At 38.6% G+C, this 27442-nt stretch overlaps 1 protein-coding gene across 2 annotated transcripts in view; it reads right to left on the reverse strand.

Annotated features, from left to right (window-relative positions):
- Positions 1 to 26115, reverse strand: part of LOC138179606 (uncharacterized) — a 53037-nt gene extending 26922 nt beyond the window's left edge. For both annotated transcript variants that reach the window (XM_069112568.1, XM_069112567.1), the window contains exon 1: positions 25452 to 26115. In XM_069112568.1, the coding sequence (XP_068968669.1) occupies positions 25452 to 25572 (121 nt within the window). In that variant the 5' untranslated portion in view covers positions 25573 to 26115. The remainder of the gene's footprint in view (positions 1 to 25451) is intronic.
- Between the last annotated feature and the right edge of the window lie 1327 nt (positions 26116 to 27442).

The following is a 27442-nucleotide window of genomic DNA, read 5'->3' on the forward strand; positions in this document are numbered from 1 at the left end:
ATTAAACGAATTCGTTTCAATTTCCCACGTTAAATCCGTTATTTTCACGTTGCATTTCGATTAACAGACAGAAATTCTTAATAGTGTGAAAATTAATACAAAATAAGAATTTGAATAAGATATACAATGTTAAAAACTTGGGAAAACAAATGCCAGAAAATTCCCTGAAATAAAAATATGTTAAACGTATATAGCAGCTTGCAAAATGTAAAATATTAAATCTTCGCGAGGAATGTTTTCTTAAAGTCTCGTACAATTCAGAAGAGAAATAGGTAAATCTGAAAGCAAATTAAATGTACACATAATATTTTAACATATTTATTACTCATAATACACGAATAATAATAAATCAAATATATTTAACTGATATGTTAGCATTCAAACATAATTAAAGATATTAAAATATTATGTGTATATTTGGTAACTATTGATTACTAGAAACGATCCAGTTCAATTTCCATGATGCGTTTGCACGGAGCCCCTGTGAAACAAAATCTGCGCCTAGTTCGAAAAATCTGTGTTGCAACAGTCCATAACAATATTTCAACTTTGCAACAATAAAACGTCCTCCATCCTCGATAAATATTCCTACGCATATGAATCAATCAACTAGAAAAAGAGGACTGAGAGAACTGATAGAAACAAAGTGATTTAGGAAGTTTGTAAACGAAAATTTCTTCAACCAGCATAAATGATTTGGACTTTTTCATTTTTACATATATTCTCGATCGATGTTTCAATATTTTCCAATATTCCCAGCAACAGGTGATCGATATCCAATAGTATGTTTTTTGGGACATGGAAATACACATCTAGCACGGAATAGAAGGAACCGAAAGCTTGGACGGCCTCGTTCAAAGTTGAAAGAAAATTGTACGCGTGATGCATCAGATTCGACGTTGAAACATACTCGTGTATTCTGTGATCATTGTCACACGCTCCCTTCGAACAATACGCACGAGCTAAAGGGGGATATTGTATTCGACATTGATCCATAAATTAGCGGTGCAACGTAAGCTCCCGGAAGTGCTTAGCGCGGTGCTTCATCATATGACACGAGACAACGCAATATTGTTATATAGTCCGATTAAAATATCAAATGCCGCGTTTCAGTTATCAAATTTAATATCATACACGCGATAGAAAGATGAATTTCATTACCTAAAAGAGAGAGAGAGAGAGAGAGAGAGAACTTTGCTGCCCAAATTGCCCAGTAAGTTTAGATTCTAATTTATAGTGGCTCCAAAAATGACACGAAATGCGAATAAAATAATACAGCAAGCTGAAATAGATTCTTCAAGTTAATTTCGAATTTATATTTATTTATATATTTGTATTTATTTATACTAATTTCTATGATCTAGTTTATAACTCATAAATTAACGGTTTAAAGATATTTCATTATATTTGGAAAAATCATGCGTTTAAGCGTTAAGATCGTCTAAGGAATTTATTACTTCGTTCGTGAAAAGCAACTTCTCCATGAGCAGTAGGCATCTTAATGGCTGTTTATGCTGAACTTTTACCTTTCAGATCGGTTAGATAGAAGATAAGCATGAATAATGGCACATGTTATTTTCTGACAATAATTTAACATCATAACGATTTCTATCTTTATTAGCATAGAACACAGTATTAATTCTAAGCGAACGGTAATTGCAATTACCGTTACAAAGACCGACAAACAGAGACACTAGCGTTAATATCGAATTAGCGTGAATAATTTTCTCCCCGGCGATATTGACATCGATACGTTGTGATCAAAGTTAATAGTTTAATCACTTCGTATTAGAACTCGCGGCTACGCCACAGGGTTTCAGGGTGTATCTCTGTTTTCCATTCCTCGATATTACTGCTGAATTTCATATTGGCGCCGATATCTGCCAGATAGTCCATATCTCTCTTTCTCTCTTTCAGCTAGTGAAAATTCGCGTTAAAATTATCGCAAAATCTGATCACGAACGTTTATCATCGATCGGATAAATTAAACGCGTATACCGAAATTTTATTAGAAATTTTATCGTTATTAACCGTCGATTGGTGTCGCTGAGTCATTAACGATTATAACAATTTTGTTTAAATCTTTGGGTCAGATTATTTCGTTCTTAATTTATACCCTCGCGTACTACGCCGTATCATTCGTGCTCTTTATCGCGTACAATAGAGAATGAAAATTAAAATTAACTTTCATAAAATTAATTAAATAACCTGGCTCAAAATGATATATGGTTCAACAGTCAACGATGCTAAGTGACGGCTCGTTCGTTTTTCTTCTTCACAGTGTTTTATCGTTAACTCGATTAAGACATTTGTTAACCCCCAAAATTATGAGGAGTAGTCTACTTTGAATATTTTATGTATTTCCATGTATTTTACCTATACGCGTTCTTTGCATTTGTATACTTTCAAATTTTTCGTAAATTGCATAAAACTGCATAAAATCCGCAGTCTAATTATTAGCAGTGCCATTATCGTCACGAAGAGTAATCAAAAAACGCGAAGAACGCCATCAACGAAGGCGTGACGTAGAAAAGAGGTTGTTAGATGCTTGCAAGAAATAGAAAGGAAATTGGCACGTAGGATGGCTGATCCGAAATATTGGCAAGGTAAAACGCTACTCGGACACTGACAAATCGTCCATTGTTGCGAAGACTATGACGCGCCCCTTAATCAAGCCGGATAAATACGAGAAGCGCTTTAGGAATAACGGGACCGCTTCCTGTCTGGAGAACAAGAGGGAGAGAAAGAGATATGGAAAATGGCACTTCTTCCATGGTCGGCCAATTCAGCTTTGCGTTCGATGACCACGATGGTAATGGTATTGTTGGCTTTTTGGTAAAATAATACAATACGTCGAGAAAAATTATGATTAATTCAGAAACGTCCTTTTTTCAATTGCTTTTCGATAGTTTTTTAAATTTTTTATTAGAAAGTTTGGACACACATAGAAAAAGTATATTCGTTTCTGGCTTGTATTTCGGTAGTTTTTAAATGTTTGATTAAAAAAATTTGAACATGCGTGAAAAAGGTATTCGTTCTTGCTTTGATAGGATAAAAAAAATATTAGTTACTGATTTTTTGAAGGGTGATCTATATTGAAAATCCGTAGTTGAAAAATTCCAATTGCTTCGTAGACGTATGTTTTAGCAATGTTGTTCTGTTATTTTTCTAACTTTCGATTAAAAAATTTAGGTACAAGTAGAAAAGAAGACATTACTTTTCTAACTTAGTTTTTACTATTTTTTGACAAAGTTTATTTATACTGGGTTTTCAAATACTTTAGTCGCTGTACGCTCGTTCTTTGATCAGAAGGCACGTGAAATTATTTGAAACGAAAAGACGACATAGATTAAAAGGAAGGATCAGGTTTTTTTTTTTTGCTTCTTCGGAGAATCGCGAGCTGGATGGTGGTCGATTTAATTCGCGAAATCGACGATACTGTCTTGCACGCTTGGATGGTTTCGATTTCAGCTCTGCCAATCGCTCCTCGTGTCCCCTTGGGCAGAATAAAGAAAAAACAAGACGTAACTACGAATCTTTATTCCGTGGAACATAACAGAGATATGATTTCGACGAAGTCTTCTATTATTCGAATATGGGGCGAAATCACGTTTCGAAATGTTTTTCACAATCTCCCTTCAAACTTCTCCTTTACCGTGTCTATCGTTCTTATTCTGTTTTTTTTTTTTCATCTCGAAAGAAAATTTGATTTTGTTTCACGAGGATGATTTTTAATGGAAATATACAATGGCTCACGAAGGTATTTGATAGTTTATTTTACGAATTTGTAATTTAACGAACATACCGAAAGAAATGAGACCTAAGCAAAGATTTGATTTTCATCTGGAACGCCATACTTTTAGAAATCTTTTTACAAAAACCTGTACATCGTTTAAATCGAAGCTCGAATTTTTCATTTCCAAAGCTGAAATATATCGATAACTAGTTGTTGGCAGCTGCCTTAGAACCGAAGGGCAATTTCTTAAGTGGAAGCCCGGTCAGCTTGTTCCGCCCATTTTAAATTTTAAATTTCAATTATCAGTCTATGCTTTATAGGCTCAATTAACGGCGATAAAATTCTAATTAAAGAACGAACGTGCCATTATTAATAACAAATTAAAAGAGACGTAACTCTGAGATATACTTTCCCAACAATTTCCTTCGGATATTACCATCTTTATCCTTCTTATGTTTTCTTCCCTATTTTACATTCTAATTTCCTCAATCTCAAAGACGTTCTACAAATGGCTTTCTTCCAATCCAAAATATCCTACAAAAATAAAATTGGCGTGTAAATGAAGGAACAGGGTTATTAGTTCTCAAGAGAGTTAAACGAAGTACGTGTATAGTCGTAAAGGAAATGTTCGAAATCGATTCAAGACTTTTTCTCGCTGCGATCGTCAGCTCTGTGTTGTATTAAAATAATCGCTTATAAATTTTCATGATAAACGTGTTAATCATTTATAAATTCGCACGATAAATATGGGGAAACTAGCAGGTATTTCTGAATTAATCAGACATTAACTTAGATAATAATCCGTGATAATAAAATTCGTTCTAAGAATCTCACGAATACTCGTTCCATGAAAAATTCCAATCCCCCCATTTTTATGGGATATTAATATCTGCAAACCGCTGGATCACATTTTATCACACACTATCGTTCTCGAGTGGGAACTATTATGATCGCAACCAGTTTCTCATTCACGATGAAACACATCCTGGGAATAACTCTCGATAATTTTCAACGTCGAAATTTTCCGACGCGATTAGAAAAATCGAGTTAAAACCAAGCATCGACTAACGCTATATTCACTTACACCACTATGATTTTCAGCATGCCGTGTGAACCGTTCAGGAGTTATAACGTTTAACCCTGTAAATTGAAAGATAGAGAGAAGTAACGTTACCAACATTATTATCTAAATTGACTTTGCCATTTACTGTTATTATACGCCACTTCCTTGTAGTAAATGGGCTTGTGAAGGTAACTCATCTGTGTGGATGTGTGTGTTTAGAAATTAAATATTAATCTGTACCCGTGTAATGAAATTGAGAAATTTACAAACAATGAAATTGATCACCTAGTGGCTTTTGAATATCTCAGCTGATCTATTCTATGAAAAAACGCTAGCTTGATCCAAGATAATAATTAATCTTGATTCTAGTATCAATTCAATTGAATTCTCGATTCAAGTATCGATTTCAAGGTAAACTCTCGTCTGGTTTTCCGGTATCGATCGTTAACGTTGCTCGCGCTTATCGCAACCGCACTGTCCGACCGCGGAAAATATTTCGTAATACGCGACCGCGTATTAGTTTATTGGAAAACTATGGTAATCGCAATGATCCCTGCTTGAGCGGCAATTACACGGACGGCTTCCGAAACCGCGGAACCGAGGCTTTTAGATAGGCAACGATCCGGGACCGGCGATCGGCTCGAATTAACGCGTATACGCAAACCAAGATTCCTAAATCGCGCGAACGAAACCCGCTGGAAAATCGGCCAAGCCGCACGAACCATCGATCTCTCGGTGAAACATGTTTGTTTGTACCCACGTTCCTGTATCGTTGTGTAATATTCCACACCTCACTGAATATTTTCCACGTGTAAATATATGTTTGTTTTTATATGTGTAAATAAATGTATGTTTTTGTTTCCCTTGCTTGAAATATCGAAACTCGATCAGAAATTGTTGTGTCACGCGTGTTTGTATTTGTAGGTTTTTCGTTCATGGTAAAAAGGTAATAATTGGTAGGGGATGATAAATTATAATTGTTCGGAAACGCTCGTATTGCATTTTGAATAATTTGTGTGAATAAGTACTGTTTTTCATCGCTAAATAATTTTTCACGTTTGAGAGGAATACATATGACGTTTCATTGTCGATTTTCTACCGTTGAAAGAAATATCGGAGAATGGTTAATATTGGTGATTTCGCGTTTCAGTTTTATTTCACAGGCTGTTTTTAAATCATTAAAAACTCTCTTGCTTGTTATTTGCCACTGTGTAATAAGCTTTTCATTTAAGATTATAAATAAATTAATATGGTTAAATAAATATTAATAAATTAATATGGTTAAATTTTTATTCTCAAAGAAGCTTCTAATAAGAAATTTGTTTCACAGCGATGACCTATTGCTCGAAAATAATTCGTCTCGGAATTGTTGCTGCGGAATTGTGAGATGATGGCAAGAAACGGTAATTTAGGGTAGAAAATTGATATAAAGCGTAGAAGGTAGCAATGGAAAACTAACGAGTCATTGAATATAAAAGGTTTTGAAATTGAAAATTGGCACGCGATTACACGTGGTAGACGAAGAAAGTCAATGTGTGACGAGAGGCAGAAGTTTTCGAAAATAGACGTCGATATGCGACGAAGGTAAATGTTTGTGAATTAAAATTTCACATAAATAGATGTAAGAAGAAGGTTCTAAAACTGAAAGGTGATGCACTACAGCAGCAAAAAGTAGTTTAGGTTAGAAAATTGATATAAAGCATTATATAAAGGGTAGCCTGTGCTAGAAGCAATGTGTAATGGAAGGAAAAAGTTTCTAAGGATAAAAATGGATATGTGATAAAGAAAAATGTTATTTCAGGTAAAACTTGGTTTGTGGTCGAAAGTAAAGGCTTTTTCGGCTTGAAAGAAGGTATACGATAATAGAAAAAAAGTAATTTAGAGTATAAAACAGAAATAGAATAGATGCGGCAGTAGATGATTGATAGAAAATGTCCATTAAATTGCAATCTGTGATGTTTGATTAAAAAAAAAAATAATAAAAAAGAAACTATCTATCTCGCGATTGGAAAAAATATATTTTCGATTGAAAGTATAATACGAAGCAATGGATGGAACCTTCTGAAGTTGAAAATTGATACACGACGAAAGTAACTGTTTCTTTTTTTTTTTTTTTTTTTTTTGAAATTGGAAATCCATCTCGCGTTATAAGAGAAAAGTTTATAGAATTGGTAATTGACATAATTTTACTTATCTCTACCGTATTTTTCAATTTTGTATAATAATTGAAACTGTCTCACGCAGTCCTATCAAATTCGAACGATTTCGATCTCATTCTAACGTCTTTCGTAAAATCCCACCAAACTAAAAAGAAACGAAACAAAGATTAACATTGTATTCCGTGAATATGCCGTGCAAGATTCCTCGTTGCTCCATCCAATGAAATCATCGATGAGAAATTCGCATGAGGAAACGAATAAAATCTTAAACGAACCGAAATTTTAAACGAAATTCTACGCCAATGAGACACGTACACGGCTACAACTTTCGTAGCCTGTCTCACGAGTCACTTTCGAAGGTATATACGAGCAACCGGGCGATGAATGGACCGGAACAGGTTCTGAATCTTATGCAATGATAAATGAGTGACCCCGCGGCATCGGCTTCACCTGCACACCTGGACGGCCCTCTCGAAGGAAAGGTGTGTGCGTGTCGACGTTAACGCGCCGCTCAATGGGTCCTCGCCGAACCAACATCCACGTGAATTAATCGATCAAATAATCGTTTCCGGGAATCGCCGCGAAACTCACCGCCGGACGTTGTGGGAACTCACGACTCGCGTTAGCTTCTCGCGGAATTTAATCCTCCACTTTCGCTTATCTACGCGACCCTCTCGCGTACGTAATTGCACGTACAAGGAAAGATCTGTGGTCTTCTTGAGAAACCTTATGCGTACTAACGCTGCTAATGCTCGTTTAACAAATCTGATGATCTTATGGTCTAGAGATAAAACGAAATGAATATTATTCTCTGTTATATCGAAAAGAATTTGTTGCCCTAGCTGTTTCGTATAATACGAAATATGCAGAATGCGAGTTCGTCTGTATAAAATTCTCCATTTCCATTATCCTCTTCTCAAAAACAATTTCCATCCTCCTATCCGAAAATTATTAAAAATCTCTGCCCCAGCAACCGCTTTCTATTTTCTCCGCTCATTTCGCGAACCACGTTATACAAAACGAAAAAGAAAAAAGAAAATAAAACAGAACTAGACAGAATCCAATATAGGAGGAACAAAAAGATCGGTGATAATCCCATCGACGAGCGTTGAACGGAACATTTCACAGCGTACGAGGCAGTTACCTATTAAAGGTATCGCGCAAACGCTTTACCGATGAAAAAAGCCCGTTGGAAACCGGCCGGAAACAAAGTGCGTCCTCCGTATCAATGGAAGCGCGGCCGGAAGCTGTGCACGGGCATCAACGCGCTCGTACCTTCTCTGTCCGGCGTGTCAATAAAGCTTCGCCCAATATTTTCATCTTTGCGCTGGCTACGTGTCACTGTCGTCTCGCTGTCTAACACGATATATCTTTATCAACGATGTTACGACGCGACAGGTACCGCGCAAACGTGTTCGTTTATTAAAAAGAAAGAAAAAAAAAGCGAGAGGGGAATAAAAAGAGGAACATAGAGCGAAGAGAGGAAGAAACGAGCAGAAAGCGTGCGTTAATTTTAGCGAAGTTGATGTAACGGGCCGTGACCAATGTCGGCTTTCCTTACAGCCGGATGGCCTTCGACTAGTCACGCTGCTGTTTGTAAATTTCTTCTTCCGTAATTTTTACATCATTCGGTGATTCGAAAAAATTCACTCGGTTTGTAAACGAATCGAGGATTTTAAATTGCGAGAGACGCTACAAGTTGAGGAAGGCGTTGCAGATGTTAAAGAATTGGAAACGAAAGTTTTAGACATTTTCTCCAGCAAAATATCTACCAAAGCGTTAAATGCAATTTCCTTTTCGAAATTCTGAAATTCCCTCAAGCTTTAACTATCTATCTGCGCGCTTCTTAAATCCATCGCAAAATTCCATAGGAAATTTTTAAGCATTAGAACGATCATTTTAGAATTCTTGAACTTGGAATATCTTTCCTACAAATCATAAGGATGACGAACGTTGCGATTTTTGTACCGCAAACACCAGATTTCTGAAACCTTAACGATTACACGTGCATCTCGAGTATGAAATTTATGATTGAAAATAATTCTTTAGAACTCCGAAAGTATCGAAGGTTTTCCACTTGCTCTGAACAAAATATAGCATTGAAATAGAGCGTTTTTGCATTATCCATCAAAGCAGATCGGTTATTCGATATTTCGGATACGTCCGTCTACACCAAATTTCAAACGGACGTGACTGGTGGCGCGTTGAACTCGTCGCTACCTTCGACCCCGCTAGACAGTTGACTGATTTGTAAACTGAATAATTCATGCCGAGAATAATTAGGCGTTTTATGCCTGCCGCGACCACTAACGCGATTCAATTCGCGTGGTTATCGCTCCGCGTACGGGCAGAACGGTTTCCCTTCGAGACTGTACAAGGTCGGTGACCCTTCGGATTAAGAGTCGAAGTGCGAACGAAAATCAGTTGATATCGGCGACAGTATGCAGATCTTTCTTTGCAAATTTCCGATAATTTAAATGAAATTTAATAAAATGATAAAACGCTGTGCAAAAGAAGGAAAGTGGAGAAGAAAAATTATGAAATATCTGTTTCCTTTGTTTGGAATAAATATGCTTTCGTTTGCCATCGGAGTAGCATTATTAAGCCTTTGTGCTTGAAGATAATTTTGTTGCGCGCTCGACCAACGAACTAGGTACACTTTTGTAGTGTAACTTTTTGAAACCAAAGGTTTCTCTTTCGAAAAGAAGAAGTCCAAAAATATTTATAAATTTGTTCGCATAGTATTCTTCTTCCCTTTTCATTGGTGAAAGCAGCACGAGAAACAATTTTCATGACTGTGACGGCGCCAATGGAACACAAAGGGTTATTGAAAGTACCGTTTCGTCGAAGCCGACATACTTGCCATCGAGTGCCATACAGTGTTACTATTATTTTCAGAAAATATTCTTCCTCTGTATTCCATAAAATTTCTACAGATATTTATTTTTAAAGCTGGCATTGCCAAGAAAAAAAAAGAAAGAAAGGAAGAAAAGGGAAAGAAAGAGAATGAAGGAATAATATGTCCTTGAAGATATAGCGCGTTTCATCTGTATCATTAACTGTTACATCGGAGAATGATAGAAAAGCGTATGATCATTGTTACGCGAAAGCCATCGAAACTGGAACTTTCCTCGAGTGTCCAATTACCTTTTCAACTATGTACACGATACTGTGCCACTTTTCGATCCGGCCAATCCCGTAATAGTATCGACCTCCTAACAATTTGAAACTCGACACGCAATTAAAACGAAAAGTACAAGCCAAACTAGAAATAAACATAAAGAAAAGAAACATTAAGAAACGTAGTATAAAAAGTTCGGTCCAAGTTACACAGATGTACAAGAAGAAACTTTAAACTTCAGCAACAGCTTCAATCGACGATCGTTCGTTATCGTACCGTGTGTATGTACGTGTACGTGTACGCGTACGTGTATGTGCGTGCGTGTATGTGTACACAAGGATGGAGGAAGAGGTGGGCTGAAGTTGGAACGGAAGGAACTTTGGCCTCGCGAGTCCCATCCAGCAGCCCGAAAATTATGGCCACCTTCCATTGTAGTAATTCAAAAGATGGTGGTGATTTGTTGTTGAAGAGAAATCGTTGCGCTCGAACTTAATTTACAGCGTGGTCCCGCTGCCGGCAGGAATTAAAGCGTCCAGTTCCACTGACGGCTTTCAAGGGGGCTGAACAAAGCGTCCAACGACTCGGAAACAGCTTGTCGTTCCTTTACGCTTTATAATACTCTACGCGATACGCGCGAGTCTTTATTCTTCTCTCTGCCTGATATCCAATTAATTTTCACGTAATTTTAATTTTAATCCGAATTTTAGGAAATTATATACTTCTTTAGCGCGATGAATATCACAGATATACAGCAAAGAAAATTAAGTGATCCAACTGGCGCGTTTCGCTGATGCTAGCGCAAGTACATATGTTCATTAGCAGGTAATTAGAGGAAAAATATTTTCTCTCCGACGAGGTAATTAAAGCTCCTCTTTGTTAGTTTTCGGCTTTTAGAGACACGTTACACCTGTTCAATTTCAAACTGAAGATTTCGGTAGATTAACTCGACGTGTTGTGGTTGCGTTCGAACTTCTCCGCGATTACGGCGTACGTGATAATTGGCATTAAGAGCCGAGAACTATACACAGATACTAGGTGATTTTTATATAGTCACTGTTAAACTGGAATTTTGCTAAGAATCGCTTTTGTACAAATCTTTTATACAAATACAAAACTTAACGACTATTTTTAAAGAACTTACATGCCTCAGTCTAACAGATTCTTTCTTCTTAGAGATAGAAGATACTTCTTCTTAGTCGCAAAATACATTAAACCAAGAAAACCACCAAATATGTACTCTCTCGTGATCTAATCTTTGTATTAAAAACTTCATTCGCAAAGTTGGAATATGCTAAAATCCAATCACTTATCTATCCCTATATTCACAGTATAAAACAGACATTCGATTCCATATCACGATATCAAGTTTCCGAAACGGGAAGTCGACTAAAACGAGCCGTAAAATCCTTAAGGTAACCGGCGCAATTGCTGACTGAGAAGAAGATTACACGAGAAGGAAGCGAGAGGAAATGGTTCGAGGCGTTTTCCTTACCGCGAGTAAATATTCCTCGCGGCCTCGCTAGGATCAGAAGAATCGAAAGCGAAAAGAAGGGGCTGAGGAACAATCGTTCAACCCCGGGCATAACCGGCGAGAGCGAATCTCGCGTTTTATCGAATATCGATCAGATTTCTTCGCCGTTGTTGTTTCTGCGGCTGGTCCCGCGTTTGATTTTCTTTCCCCGCCACCCGCCGTTTGCGGAAGATTCGGTACGAATGAGAAATCAGAATAACGGGAGAGGAGAAGCGGTTTGTTTAAAGGGTAGAGGGAAATCAAGTATTTCGCCCGATGTTTACGGACAAACACGATCCGCCTATCCTTTATGCAAACCGCGCTTTCTCGAATTATTTTGCAGAGACCATTGCACACGCGTGTACGCAAGCTGCGGAATATTATATGCCCCGACGAAAAACACCAGAGAGGCGCGTTTTCATCGAAATCGCGGACCAAATGCGTGTATGAAATGATACCGTTGAATAAGATAACGGGAATTAAGAATTCTTGCTGCCACCGCTTCTAAAAGTCAAGAATCTTTCGAGTTAATAATCGTCCGAGACATCTTTCTTTTAACAACAGCGGATAAAGGAAAATTTGAAATATTAAATTCAATATATTATACAAAAATCAATAATAGTTTGATACATATATATTAGGTCGTCCGAGAAGCTTCTTTCGTTTTATAAGGAAATAATGCATACACATTTTCCGTTTTATATTATTTTATCGAATTGCGTATGATCCATTTTGTTCTATCAAAATAAAGATCACAACGTTCGACGGATTAGGTTTCATGTTTGTATAAAGATACATCGTTGTAAAAGACGTGTCTGTAAAAGAAAGACACTTTCCCGAAAACCTAATATACCAAACTATAACAGCTTCTAACCCTTGACACATTGCAAATATAAAAAACATTAAACAGAGAATTATTTTTATACAGTACTTGTATCTTGCCAGGGAAAGTTAGCCTATGCCAACGCTTATACCGATAAACAATCGCCGATATAATAAACAATTTGTAACATAATTTGGCGAAAGAACAGAGTACGACCATCGTTGAAATTGCAAGCTCCGAAAATTGACGATCGAAAGTAGTGTTAAAAGCAAGCGGTGCCGATGACTTAATGGAGCATAATTTTCACGAATAGAAAACTATAAATTAGTGGATCGGAACCGGTAAATCATCGCGGAATATTTCAAACGCGTTCGCCAGTTTCTCTGTCCACACTTCGCTTCCCACGTTCCCCACTTGGTTGCCCCTTGTTCTTGTTGACTCAGGTCAGCCTTAAGGTCTTTGAAATTATACGACCGCCATACGGCGAACATCTCGTGACTATTCACCAAGTGTGTAACCACCTCGCCGCCGAGCAAGCAAGAATTCCGCTCACGGACGGACAGTTGGATCGTTTGATCGGCAGAAATGTTACGTAATATACCTCGCCGGCTGCCCAGGCTCGAGATCCTCTTCTCTCGTTCGAGTATGCCGGCGCGGCGTCGCTTTCGACGAAACTGGTCCCACGACTTTCGCGAACGTTTGGATAACAGTTCGACTGTGATCGTGCTTCCTCCCGAATATCTCTAAACTTTGCGACTTTTTTATTTTCTCTGGAGAAATTTGTTTGTATCCTCTAAAGGATATCGCTGTTATCGTACACAAACCACGCTTAGTATAGTTAGAATAAGCATAAATGGACGTCGTACTCGTGAAATGAAGTTAACGCTTGTTGCGAAGAAAATTAAACTGTAGCGTACGTTTCGAAGATTTTATTGAAAACCTGTTTTAGCGGAACTGACGTTTGGTGTTAGGATTCTGGTAGGTTTATGGTATACGCGTGTAATTATACGAGGAGGCAGTCAAGTAATTTAAGAGTGTATTTTTGATAGCAGGTAATCTTACACTTTTTGTCTTGAATTTGAATATTAATAATATGTAGGACACTTTTCATGAAATTAACTTTGACTTTTATTGAGATCAAAGTACTCTCATACGGAACGTACGGTATAAATAATATCGAAATTTTTATCGAAAAGGAAGATGTGAATTGGATAGAGGAATAGCTTGAGAAATTAGAATATTCTGTAATGATTCTCTGGTTTGGAAGGATTAGAAAATCGAGAAGGACAACAGTGACCCAGTGTAGACAGATCCTTCATACCGAGGTGTGCTCGCCGAGCCACGTTTCGTGAATACCAAATTAACGCCTAGTTAACTTCCGACGAAGAAAGTCGTTTGCATGTTGCACACGAACTACCTTCTCGCGTGCGTGCAATTTCATGCCGGCCAACAACGGTTATGACTTCATTCCGTTCTCTGAATCTCGATTTCGAAATTCGTCAGCATCTCTATATTTGCTAATTAGCTGCCTTGATAAAGGATCTTGAGATAGCGTCAAACGTCCTTTATAATATATCATATTCTTAATGGAAGCAACTATTTTGAGCGTGTCAAGAAGAGCTTTAAGATCTTCGATTTCTACTGTTTTAATTTTCAATCTTGCAATTTTTATCGAAGCAACCGTTTTTGGTGTTCAACAAAGACCTAAGATTTTCAACGCGTCCATTCTTTTTTATTTTCCAAGACACGGACTTTTTTAACGACTGAAATATTTTCCTTGGTTAAATTTAACTCCAACATGTCCAGTGTTTCCAATTTCTTTGTCCTTTTTAAGAGAAATTGACACTATTAGCGCAGCGATCGTTTTAAACGTGCAAATAGAACTGAAACATGCGCGATACTTGCAATTTTTAGCTTTCGAAAAGGCATTGAGAATCGTGTCAGTAAGCTAAGTGCTTGTCTAAATAGCGAAACTCTCGAGCAGAACAAAGGCTTCCTCCGCGAGCAACTAATTTTCAAGGAATCGACCGAGTAGAATCGGTCCTTTGACGATCGTAAGAGTGACTCGCAATTAAACGCAATGCAAATCTTTTCCTAAACGTTCTTAACAGAGTCTTGTACAGCCACGAAGAAGCTCTTCACCGAACCGAGACAAGAACGTCGAAAGGAAACAAACGATCGCAATAATCGCAATTGCCCCAATTTTTTAATCACCCGAAGCCAGAGTCGATTTCTTTGACCAGTCGAACGAGACATTTAGCTTCGTCTTTGAGCGAAACAGAAATCCAACGAACGATGAATAAGAACACTTTCTTATTCGATCTTTCGTGATGGTCGTTATGGCCTAGGAAGAACGACTAATCGAAGATGGGTAATTAAATCGCCATCGACTTTATCGCGGATTCAGGGAAATTCTTTGATCTAAAGTGCGTTGTTAGAGCCGATCGAATCACGTTGAAGATCACGTTGCGAATGCTGGTCGTAATCGAATGAACGTTTACCGTGTCTTGGAATTTATACGTTTGCGTAATATATTACGAAGAGGAGAGAAATAAGAAGATTAGAGTAATCGCTTTTATACACAGAAGTAATCATGTTTGCACGATTAACGAATTGTTAATTGAAAGTAAATAATTGATCTATAGATATAGGGGAAGATTATTAAGAAGCAACAGATTTGAAATTACGTAAGCTGTGATAGGATGGAAACAATATGTGATCGAAATAATTAAAAACGAAAGGTCGCTCGTTATTTAATCGTTAAACGCTTGAAACCGCTAAAACAAGATAAATAAATTTCCAATCCATCAGAGATGAAGAAGAGGAACAATGGTGCGATTCGATCATTGTCATACGCCAAGAAGGCGAACCGATTTAATTGATTCGCCGACCGATTCGTCAACGAGCTCGACGGCATTTTAATCGCGGTCGTCTTCGATGAAACCCGACAGATTTATAAATAGTCCGCCTGCGTTTTCACGTTCTTCGAACGAATTTTAAAGAAGCCGGTCGCCGCTTTAGTATACATCGCACTAATTAATTAGATTGGTTAGACTGCTTCAACTTTACATGCTATATTGCGGCACAAGAGAGGGATTCGCGCGAAAAGAAGGAGAAAAACGGTCGGTTTCACGATTCGATCGATCCAAAGTCCGATCAGGTATGAACGAGAGTTCGCTTTACGAATTTTCATAGAACACGTTCGAATTTCACGTCGATGTCACCAGTCATATTTCCTTCGTCCTTGCTCTTATTCTTTGATCGTCTATGGATACCTGAACCAGGAGCTAAATTATTGTTGCGACGACTTTATATGTTATGGAGGACTGTATATTGATATTGCGAGCGATTTATCGAATTACAGGGGGATTTTCCGTTACCTACATATTCAAACGTGTATCATACATATAATTTCTACACTTGTACGTATATACATGTAGAATTACGAATATTTGTATGCACGTGGACGTGGATTTACGATGTTGTTCACAATAAACGTGTTAATTACGCTAAAATACAGCTAATTACGTATCCTGTCATATTCACGATATAAAATAAATACCTACAATTCCAAATACAAGCTAAAGCCCTCCAACTAAATTATTATCGATACCGATTTGTCGAATTAGAGAAAGGCTAGCGAAAAGTAATGGCTTTGGCGTTTTTTCAACAGGAAGGAAGAGAAAAACGATTAATCGTCGAACAGAGTAGAAATCGATTCGAATGTTTCTTAAGTTAGTACGAAGTTTGAGTAATCGAATTGAGGGCAGGTTAAGTGGTTTCGATGGCGAGAATTAATGGTCGATATTGTCGAAATACGATTACGAATACAAAACACGTATCTCCGAGAAGCGATCGATTCTAGTTTCTTGATAAATAATAGACTGCCGATTGGTATTTATGCAAATTTGTATCGATATAATTAATCGCGAGGTATCGTTCGAGTAATCCTACGTAATATCCTAACTTTTTAATATCCCAGCTTTCTTTAAGCATAGAAATTACTTAAGAATTTATCTCTAAGGAATCGCACGATTACTTATTAGCGTAGAACATATCCAAAAATTATTGAAATGACGAAATTACATTTGTATTAGGAAATAAATCGATAACAGATCCGACCAAAATTGTTCAGAATGGAATAATCGTCGCTGAGAAAACGAATACACTGGCACGTTTCGCGGCTACGTGCGATTATGCGATTCGCTAAAATTCGTAATATGTTCCGCCGGTATTAATTATTATATTAATTATCAATATATCGGGGGCGGCCGTCACACGCACCGGCAAATTTATAATTAAATGTATTCTGGACGGCAGCGGGATTGAACCGTCCCCTGTTCCGAATTAATTTTCAACGTCGAAACGCCTAACTTGTCACGTAAACGGCCTCCGGTCCAGGGCCATTCGATCGTGCGCAATTAACATGATCAAAGCTTTATGAATCACTAAACGAGACTTGTCCAACGTTCTCGCCGTACATCGTGTGTGCTTTTGTCGCGATCGATCGTTTCTGTAAATCGCTTCTGAAATTACCAGCGCAATCCTCTTTTCAATCGTTTTCGATCGTAGCCTTGACAGATTTTTTGCCAAATATAATAATCAAATCTAATTAAGTCTACTAAAATTTATTTAATAAATTCAATAATAAAAATTGTTAAAGTAACTACTTCAAGAAAAACTCTACATCTTTATTTTTGTACATCCGTGACCTGGACATTGCTATTACGCAGAAATATTCTAAATAAGGAGCGGTGCATATTATTGTACCCTTGAGTATACATTATGTTTTGAGTTGCAAGGTTTAGGAACAAAAGAACTAATAAACAGATTTCTATTTACGTTCCCTGTAGCCTCTAGTCCAAGCTATAAGCTTAACTTTTTTGGTAATGTCCTTTTGCTATAAATATATGAACGCGCTCCCTATCATCCCTTTTTATTGTAACACTAAGAGAGTAAGGATCTGAATCAGCATAAACTTATACATTATACTTATACCTTTAATTATTTCAATAGACTTTTCTATTACAAATTTATCCACTCTCAAAAATTTCGTTGACAAATCCAATCCGGAGGAGTAACTTACAAATTTTTATCGATATCAGGAAATTTACGAAATTCGACGGTGCGGAAGTTTGAGTACGAAACAGGAGGAAATACCTGAGTGAAGTTATTTGCGATCAAAATCATTGACAAGATTTAATCGATTAAAATTTTAGTTGTGCCTTCTCTAACCACCTTACGAAAAGTATAATTTAAAAGGATAATACTTTGACGTTTCGTAATAATCAATTAAAAGCGACGAAAACTTGATCCCGTTTTACGAGTTCATCGTCTTTGCCGATCGATTTGATCGACGAAATTATGCGTCACGATGACTGTACCTAATCTATCTTCCCTACCTATCAAATTCTTTATCGAAGTCTGCCGATTAAAAGACCAAGCATCTACACGAAGATATCTGGAAAGAAAGGATGAGTGTACACGTAAGAAAAAGCAGGGCAAGATTCTCAGCCGATCGCGGAGGTAAACATGCCATCCGACCATCAGCTGGCATTTAGTCAGAGGAGCGACAAGAACCGAGCTCATTCACGATTACGACGTGCAGCTTAGCCGTGAACACAGAGAGACACGACGGATACTTTGTACTAGTTTTTCCAGGCCGGCCCTCCACTAGCTGGCATTATTATGTGTTCTCGGTACGGGTAATTAGCCTGGACGCAGTAGCGTGTACGCGTATATACCGGGTGACCATGGAGCACCAGGAAATCGTCGACCTACCGCTGCAACACGCTCGCTGCGACTTTCACGCTTCCCTCGTCTTTCCCTCCTTCTTTCTTTCTTTATTCGTCTCTTTTTTCCTCTTTGGTTTTTTTCAGACGATTCGCTATTTGTACGGTCGATACAGAATGGCAAATGCCGCTGGAATGGCATTTACTTTGTGATTTTCACAGGTGATTTTATTCGAAGGTTGGACGCCAGATTGACGATGTTCGAGACTCGAGAAGTTATAAATAAAATCGAACGTGTTGAGTTGAAAAATTGGGAATTCGATCGACAGGAATTATCAGAGTATATATTGATTTCGGTGTTAATTGAGGAATTAAAATAATCAGCAACGTTGGTCAAGGTTTGGTTCAAATTAGGTTCAAAAACATTAAATGTAATAATTAAAAGTTCGCGAATGGACTTACCGGTATACCGCAGTGTAAACGAATCAAGGGATGTTCTGGTAAAAATTACAGGTAGAACTGAATTTCCATCATAAATTAAGAATATGTAAATTTCGATGGAAGCTTAAATATATTAATGAGAATTAAATATAAATGTTGAAATTTGGAATGTATCTGCTGATCAAAGTTTAAACGTATTAAATTATTGAATGTCGCGTAATAAATCGTATGTAAATATGTATCTATTTTCGCGCGTATAGATAAATAAATCTTTGAAGTAACAAAATTTTACAATAAATCACTTCAAAATTCCTAAGACCAAGGTTACGACAAATATATTCGTCGAGATGCAAATAAGCAATTGAATTTAGAAAATCGTTCGAAAGCAACCGATACAGCACCTCACACGGAGAGTCGCGTTTATAATTTACTTCGTTTCAATTAAGTTTCGAAGATTCATTCCGGTTAGACGAGTTAACAATGAAGCAACGTGGAAGCTAGCCAAAAGCTGGCAAGATGACAGAATCGAAATGGCGTAAGAACGACGCGACCAATGTGTTCGATTAAAACTTAATCTGGCATAAATGGAATCGATACAGAGAACCGCGGAAAGATCAGAGGCCTCCGTCTCCTATTCAATATTTGCCCTCGTGTGCAGCTGCGAAACCGGCCACGCCACTTTTATTTTATGAAAATGAACATTTCCATTCCATCCGTGGCCGATCGCAATGTCAAAGACGACCATGACGGCCGCGGAAAGTGAAAAGAATACCTTTCAAACTATTAACCACGGTTAAAACCCGTTCGAAAGTGTATTAATTGGTCGTTACAAGGGGACCAAGGACGCCATTTATTCCCCTTCCTGTCTCCCCACCTGCGTTTTCATGGAATGCGTGGACGATACACGAACGAAACACAGGAAAAGGATGTCGAGAGTTAAGAACGAAAATTGTTCTTGCGGTTTTCGATGCGATTTCACCAGAAACTTTGGCTCTACATATTGTAAAGGAACTAAATAATTGATATTAGATATGCTTTTTGAATTTTTGCTATTATTCTGTCTACATGACGTACACATAAAAATAAAATTCTAAGTCAGAAGTCAGATAAAACCCGATCAATTAAATTTAAGTTGACGGGAGTAAGAAAAAATATATGAACAAAATATTGAATTCTATCCTCGCGAGTTAAATACATTTGCTCGGAGGAAGCTTCAGAATAGAAAAAAATTAATCGCCAAGGAAACTTGGACCCAGGAAAAGCGAGAATAAACACAAGGAAACGTAGAACTGGAGAAAACAGCGAATCGCCTTTCTTCTGCTCCGACGTTACTTTCTTTACTTAATTTTGCCTCTCAAAACTTTCCTGCTTTTAACCAAAATCTCTCCCATCAAGTTAGCGCCAAGTTAACCCGACAGTCGCGTTTCTTATCGTCATCGCGACGGTATTTACGTGCAAAAGCTCGACCAAGCTATTTTCTGAGGACTCTTGTTCCCCGAGGAACCAGCAAAGGGAGACAGTTCATCGAGGTGGAGTGCCGATTCGAGGGTAGAAAAACCGGGTCGAGTAAGATCGAAACGACCGCGAACTTCGTTCGAACGCGTTATATTATGCGACAGACTTTGCGGAGTGGCATCGGGACGCAAGAAGCGTCGTCCAGCTTGGCTGCATTACGGGCCAGAAGTGGCTCTATCAGGACGAAGAACCGTAACAAGGAGAGTCCCGCGGGCGCGTTAATTAAGCTAGAAAGCTCGTTTTCGACGTTGTCTATCCGGGCTTGGCCAACTCGAAAATTCTCTGTTCATCGTGGTCTACGAATAGCGATTTTATTCCGAGATATTCGAGAGAATATCCTTGTTATTCGTGAGACATTCACTTTGTTTTCGATAAGAAAGATGTTTCGCGATTGGGGATGAATTTATTTGATATTTAAAAAACTCGATATAGTCAAAACGACCGATCAGAGAAAACTGGTAAAAATTATCAGCTTTGCTGGTAAATAGGTTCCTTTGCGATTTTTTTGATTTCAAAAAATCGAGAGTATTTTCTTATGTTTGAAGCAATAGAAAATGTCTATTAATCGAGCTTTTGACTAATTCGTATGGAAAAGGTAAAAATAAATTTGCAGGTTTATGAGAGCCGAATGAAAATTTTGCTGCTCTTAATGTTGAGCGTAGGAGACCAAAATAACGATAAAAATTAAATTGAAGATATTGGAAGCGGAAAAGTAGGAGAAGAATTTCAATTTGACTTCTCGTAAAGCCAAACCTGACAGCAACGTTGCAAGTATGTAGCATTGAGGCTAAATAGAGCATACAAATCGAAAGGAAGATTGATGGAAAAGTTAAGATCAATGAATAACGGAGGCGAGTATCAGCCACGATACACGACCTTCCTCTCCTAATTATCCTAAACGTAGGTCGATATAATTTATCTCGCGACGTCTTTTCTATTAAAACTTTGGCCACTTGCACGAAGGATGTCAGCGGATGAAGAAAACTGCTGAACCGAGACCGATCCGAGTGGAGAAACTCGATTTTAAAAGCTGAAATCCTCGTTTGCATAGATTATGCGCTCCGCTAATAAATTTACCGAAAAACGCATATCTCGATGATTATTAATCAATTGGTATGTTAATAATCCTACAAAATGTAAGAACACTTATATACAAAGAATATATAAACAAGTAAAACGACAGACATAAGAAGAATAACTGTGTGAACGAATAAAAGAAACGAATATATCAAGCAATAAAAGAACACGTGTATAGGAACAAATATACGAAAAAAGAAAGAAGAAGAAACGTACGAGCAAGTAGAAATACACGTTAGAAAAGCATACTTTCATTTAGTTGGTATTTCCTAATTTTCTTATCGTAAACCTTCAATTCCATTCGCATACGTGCCTCGCCGTACAAAATGCTAAACGGACTAAAATTTCTTCAACTTTTTCAATAAATAAACAAGTCTGCGAATAAAACTGCTGATATTCTTACGGCTGGTAGCGTGTGTACCTATTCCAATTGAGAATTTCGTGTTCGTAAGATCTCAATCTCAGAATCAATGACAGCCTGGCCAACCAAGTTAAAAACTAACCGGTGTGAAACATCCGGCGGAATCTTCGCTGGATCCGGCGATATATCTCGCGTGAGCCAGATGTTTGGCTGCATACGCCACCTCCAATAAACCGGGATAGTTCCATATCGGTGGACGGCAGCGTATCCGGCAGTTGGCACGGAATCATTCTAAAATAGAAAGAAACGAGGAGTAGGAGAGGAGAGGAGAGGACTGGGAAGATCTGGTACAGTTTTACAGCGAGAATGATATATAGATCCAGGCTTGATTCGGACGTACCATGTAAGATTCATTCGCCAAGAATCGGCTGATCGTTCGGATAGGAACAGAAGAGAATCACTTAGCCGATCGTCGAGGGAACGGGACACACGAGATCGAATTCGAGTAAGGGCGGATTCACGAGGAAAGGGGAGAAAGAGAGAGAGAGAGAGGGGAGAGGGGAAAAGAGAGGACGTCGCGAGAGATAATGGACGTCGGAGAAAAACCGGTGAAATCTCGCGAAAGATCGAGTGGACGAGTACCGTGAACGACGCGCGGATTTCGTGCGTGATGAGTGACGGCTAAAAAACAGAAAGAAAAAGAGGGAGAAAAAACGTGGTTCACAGTTGGATGGAAAATATGTCTTTGAGTTTGTTAATGCTCGCGTTCCGATGGCTGGATCGTTTTAGGACAAAATATTTGTAGAATAATTAGCTGAAGGGTCGATCGTACAAATAAGCGTGATATCGATTTTGAAAATCGTACGACAATTTTCCGTAAGAGTAATATCATAGAAGCGACTGTCACGGAAATAGAGTAACGCGTGTACTGGAAATGATAATAAACAGCACGAGATAACGATACAATTATTTCACGAAGCAGGTTTATTTACAAAAATAGGACTGTTTGTTTTGTAAATATTAGAAAAATGAGACGAGTTTAAATTTGACTGATAGGAGTCAGTCTTAATTTAGTATACTCTTGTCCATCCACCTCGAGCGATGGAAAGAGCAAATTTTAAGGTTTCGACGAACATAGACGGAAATATATGGTGGAAATTGTTGTGGAAGGACGTTTCGAGGGAATTAGAGGAATGAAAGGTCTTGCGATGTTTGTGGCTTCTTGCGATGGTACACATAGATAGGTGTTGTAGGATGGAACAGGATGGACAGCTGTCGGATTCGACGTTGCAGCGTTTCAGGAACCGATATGCATCAACCCGGAGACGATGGAACGCGGAGTATTTGATGCGATACTAGATCGTTTCGTGAGATAGTTAAACGTAGATTCTTCTGCTAAATGCTCTCAAGATACCATCGTTATGTGAGCGACAGTACTAACGGAAATGAAATTATTAAATTCGGGAACTCTAGCGACTGATAGCATTTATCAAAAAACGTGTAACATGCTCTGTTTAACTGACAAATAAACTAGTACACGAACTTCGATACTACATTGGTATTAAATAAATTGGAAAAGTCTCAAATATCATTGCAAATATTTAGCAAATTTCTCTTAAAATCAGTCACCGTATCAACATCCACCGAATAACAATAATTTGGCTCGATAATTTACAAAATTCCCTCGTTGTTCTGGATATTCCATCGCGGCGAGCCAACAGAGTCCTGAATGCACCAGAAGACATAACGCTTTCTAGAGCATACAGCGCGGCTTGAAATAATATATTTCCGCAGAAGTTTGAGACGCGCGGGCGCGAACGCGAGGCTCGTTGCGAGACAATAATTCCGCGTCCCGGAAGGGGACGAACGCGACACGAGCGAAACAGCTAAAGTTCTTAGACATTTACAGCGGCCGTATAACGCCGAAAGCGTGCGGTCTGCTAAGGTACGTAAACTCCTGTTGGCCTGCTGACTTGGTCCTATCGTTGAACCAACTATTCTTGGACATTCGCGACGCTTAACTGCACACGGTGCCCTTAGTTGAACATTCAAACGACGATTCCCCTGGATCGTTAGCCGAGGATCGAAAGTTGGAGAAGTAAACGAGAAACGATCGTAAAGTTCTACCTGAGATCGAGTAACGCGCGTTCGGTTTTCGATTCGATGATAGAAAAGAGAAAAGAAGGAAATCGCGTAATTTGCATCGACCACGCGAATCGGTCTAAATACATTTCCATTAATTAACCAGTTCGCTCTTTCAAGCTTTAAAAGCGAAGTTTTTAATTGATACGAAACAGTTTTTGAAGATAACGGTCGAACGATCGTTCGTTTCCCGAAAGTAACGCTTGATTTCACGTATTAAAATTTGAAGTACAAGGGAAAAGAATCGTCAGTTCCAACTGCAGATCGAAACTTTGGTATCGTGTGCTTAAAAAATACCATCGAGAAACCAGTACGAGTACTTGAACACACTAATTTTCGCAATAAATAGCTCGTAGCATTTATATACATTTTCAAATTGATCCCAAATTTTGTCAATATATTCGTGACAGTGGTGTATCGTTATGATGCTAACCAAATTTCAAAATATTTTATGACACATGCGATATAGACATAAAAGTCTTTTTATGATAAATGCCCAAATACTTTTGCGTTCCAGCGTAATCTCCCGGGAGACTTTAGTTTCAAAGCGCACAAAATAATCTCTATCGTACGAAGGAACTTCCGTTCGCCAGATTAGATAGGAAGAACAACTGGATCACCCTATCTGGCCAGGTAGTCGGTCCTCGCACCGAAAAGGACAAACGGACCGTGTCCGAACCTCAAAAAAATCCGGAACACGATCGATCACGACGTATATGATCGATCGATCGTCCTGCGGATGGATTCTGGTAACGTAATCGTGTCGGTACGTTAACCCTGATCCGCAAGAATTGCGCAACGAACGATCCACGTATCGAACAATGGCGTGTTTCGAGTGCTCCCACGACGAACGACGTGGGAAAACGCGTATACACGCGTGCTTTCGTTTCTGACATCTGCCGATGATACACCGATTAGAGAGACTTTCTTTCTCCGAGAGTCGATCGATATAGCCGCCAACAATAGCGTTTCGTTATTCTTCGTCCCTCTTTTGCTCTTTCTCTTTTTCGCCAGTCTGATCGCCAGCGATAAACTCTGAACCGTAATGAACGGGCTACGCGTACGAGGAAGTATTACTTCCCTCGTTACAGATCAGCCGCGTTTTAATCAATCCCTCGACGCGGCAAAGTACGGTTCGCCAAAATGGAACGAAGGTGATATCGGAGAAACGTTCTTTGCTTATCGTATGTTGAGTGGAGTGTTCGGTTCGAATACAATCGAATTTTATACGACAATCGAGTTACTTGGAAATCGAACTCCATCAATTTTGTTTTCTGGATACAATTAGGAAAAGGACATTCCGCCTAGGATTTCGATAGGATTTGTGAAGAATGTAATGGAAAAAAATGTAATAAAAGTAGTAATTTTTTGTTATATTCATTAAGAACATAAAAGCACTTCTACATTCTTCAATATTTTAAAAATGATAGATTCTATATTTTGCATGGAGAAAGACGATCGTATTTCCTTCGTTATCAAACTTGCTACTATGTTATACAAAGATAATTAATGGATGGCGATAAAGTTGTAACGCGCAAGTTCTACAATTTCATCGATAAAATTACTACGATTCCCTAACAACCTTAAATAAAACTAATCGAAAAAACGAACACTCTTTCGATTAATCTTACGCAAAACGATTTATTAACGCTATTAAATTTGCGCTGCTTGTAACTTGTACAAGTTCACCGATAATAAGACTGTCTTTAGTAACTTTAACCAAGACTAATTTAGAAAAAAAAAAAGAAAAAGGAAAATAGAAACTACTCACCAGGTTTGATTTGCTGAGGTTTGGCCCTGGCCCATGAGGTGTGAAGCATGAAAAGCAGCAGGAAGGCGAGGATTGCTCCCAGGCTGGCCAGGCTCATCCTGTTCTTTCTGCTAGCCGACATCCACCCACGAAAGTAGACTTTTCAACGATTTCCACGATACTACGATTCGATGTCGATCGATCGAAACCGAGCAAACGTAGGGTAGCACGTTATTGACTGGACTACTGATCGACCTCGACTTTACCTGAAGTCGTACACCACGACGAGGACGAGGACGTGGATGAGATAAGCGTGCAACTCTCGAAGGAGGAGAGAACTGGCCTCTGTAGAGCGGCTAAGAGACCAGGCGAGGATCGAGTGAGTGAGGATGGACTGACAGACGTGCGGGCGTACGCACGAGTCAATGAAGTGAGTGGTACTCACCCGTAGAAGCCCTCACCTTACCCAACCCAGACCTCGTCCCCTCGCCTCTCTCGCACGTCTCCCTTTTACCTTGGCTCCCTTCTTTCCTCTTGTTCTTCCTTCTCTTCTTCTTCTTCTTCTTCTTCTTCTTCTTCTTCTTCTTCTTCTCCTTCTTCTTCTTCTTCCTCTTCTTCTTCTTCTTCTTCTTCTTCTTCTTCTTCTTCTTCTTCTTCTTCTTCTTCTTCTTCTTCTTCTTCTTCTTCTTCCGTTGAACCAAGATACTCGTTTCCTCTCAGACCAAGGAGTTTCTGTACAGACTCCTTTCTTCCTTGTCCGCGTGTATCCCAAGGAACGATCCGCCGTTCCATTTCTTCTTTTCTGATCTCCTCTCAGAATCGCCTCTTCGAATTTTTTTCTTCTTCTTTCTGTACGTACCCTTTTTCTCCATCCGTGGATACGCTTTTTGCCGAGCTTCGAGTAATTAGGCTTTTTGCCGTTTTGGATTTGAGTAGCGTGTCAATTTTTTCAGTTCTTCGTGTTCTCAGGTTGGCTCCTTTGAGAATCTTCTCCGTTTGGATCGGCCCAGCGCTTTCTTCCTCGTGGTTCTGAAGCTTCGTCTGTATCAGCCAAGTTACTGTATTCGAGTGACCGAGGGTTAACAACGTTGCTGGTTCGTGCAGAAACTAACACGTGCCGCCGGCTATTTTATGCAAAATCTAACGCGCGCCACCGGCTATTTTATGAAAAAAAAAAACTAACAATTTAACTTCGTCCGTGAAAACACGAGCTCGCTCGTGGCCGGTCATCATTTTGTTTTGCATTTTGTACACGAATACACGAGTCTACTCATGATCAATCGACAATGCGTTAAGTGAACTTGACTACCGAGGAGAAGCGTGGAAAATTGAAAGAATAACATTTCAAGTCACGTGGCCAACAGGTTTGCACTAGTAAATTGCTTTCGAGTAATGGAATTCAGGTAGCACGATTAACATCTAGCGAATTAATATCTGGAACAGAACTTTCGCCACAAATCGTGTTTTGCTACTTGTACTTTCTGACAATATGCGACGATATACTTTCCTTAGAAATGATAACTGTCTGAGATTTGTTTTTGCGTAAACGAACATCGAACACGTTAATTGTATGTTCATTTGTTTCATTATTAATCTACCATTGAAGTATATGACGTTAATAGAGAACGTATTAGACTGAATAAAAATTTACTACAATTCATTTTCCCTGGGAACTCGTGTTTCGCGACGTTCATTTTACATCAACCTTGTATCCCGATGTGAACCACACGATTCTATTTCAAGCCTGATCAATTCAAGTTACTGAGCTTACAGGAGAAAGTTGGGATTTTTCGTAGATCGTACTTTAGATAAAACGATATTTGAAAAATATGACTGATTAAACAGAGACAGAGAAAGAAAGAGAGAGAGAGAGAGAGAGAGAGAGCTTATGGCAAGATAGTTTATTCAAGCGTGACTCTTAACAGGTTCAGTGTCACATGGACTCACGATTGTTGCCGGAAGTTGGTACTTCATTAAACGAGTAATATCAGAAACTTAACACACGTTAAATT

The sequence above is a fragment of the Bombus flavifrons genome, chromosome 5, assembly GCF_040668555.2.
Source record: "Bombus flavifrons isolate JBK064 chromosome 5, iyBomFlav1_principal, whole genome shotgun sequence".
NCBI classification, from domain to species: Eukaryota; Metazoa; Arthropoda; class Insecta; order Hymenoptera; family Apidae; genus Bombus; species Bombus flavifrons.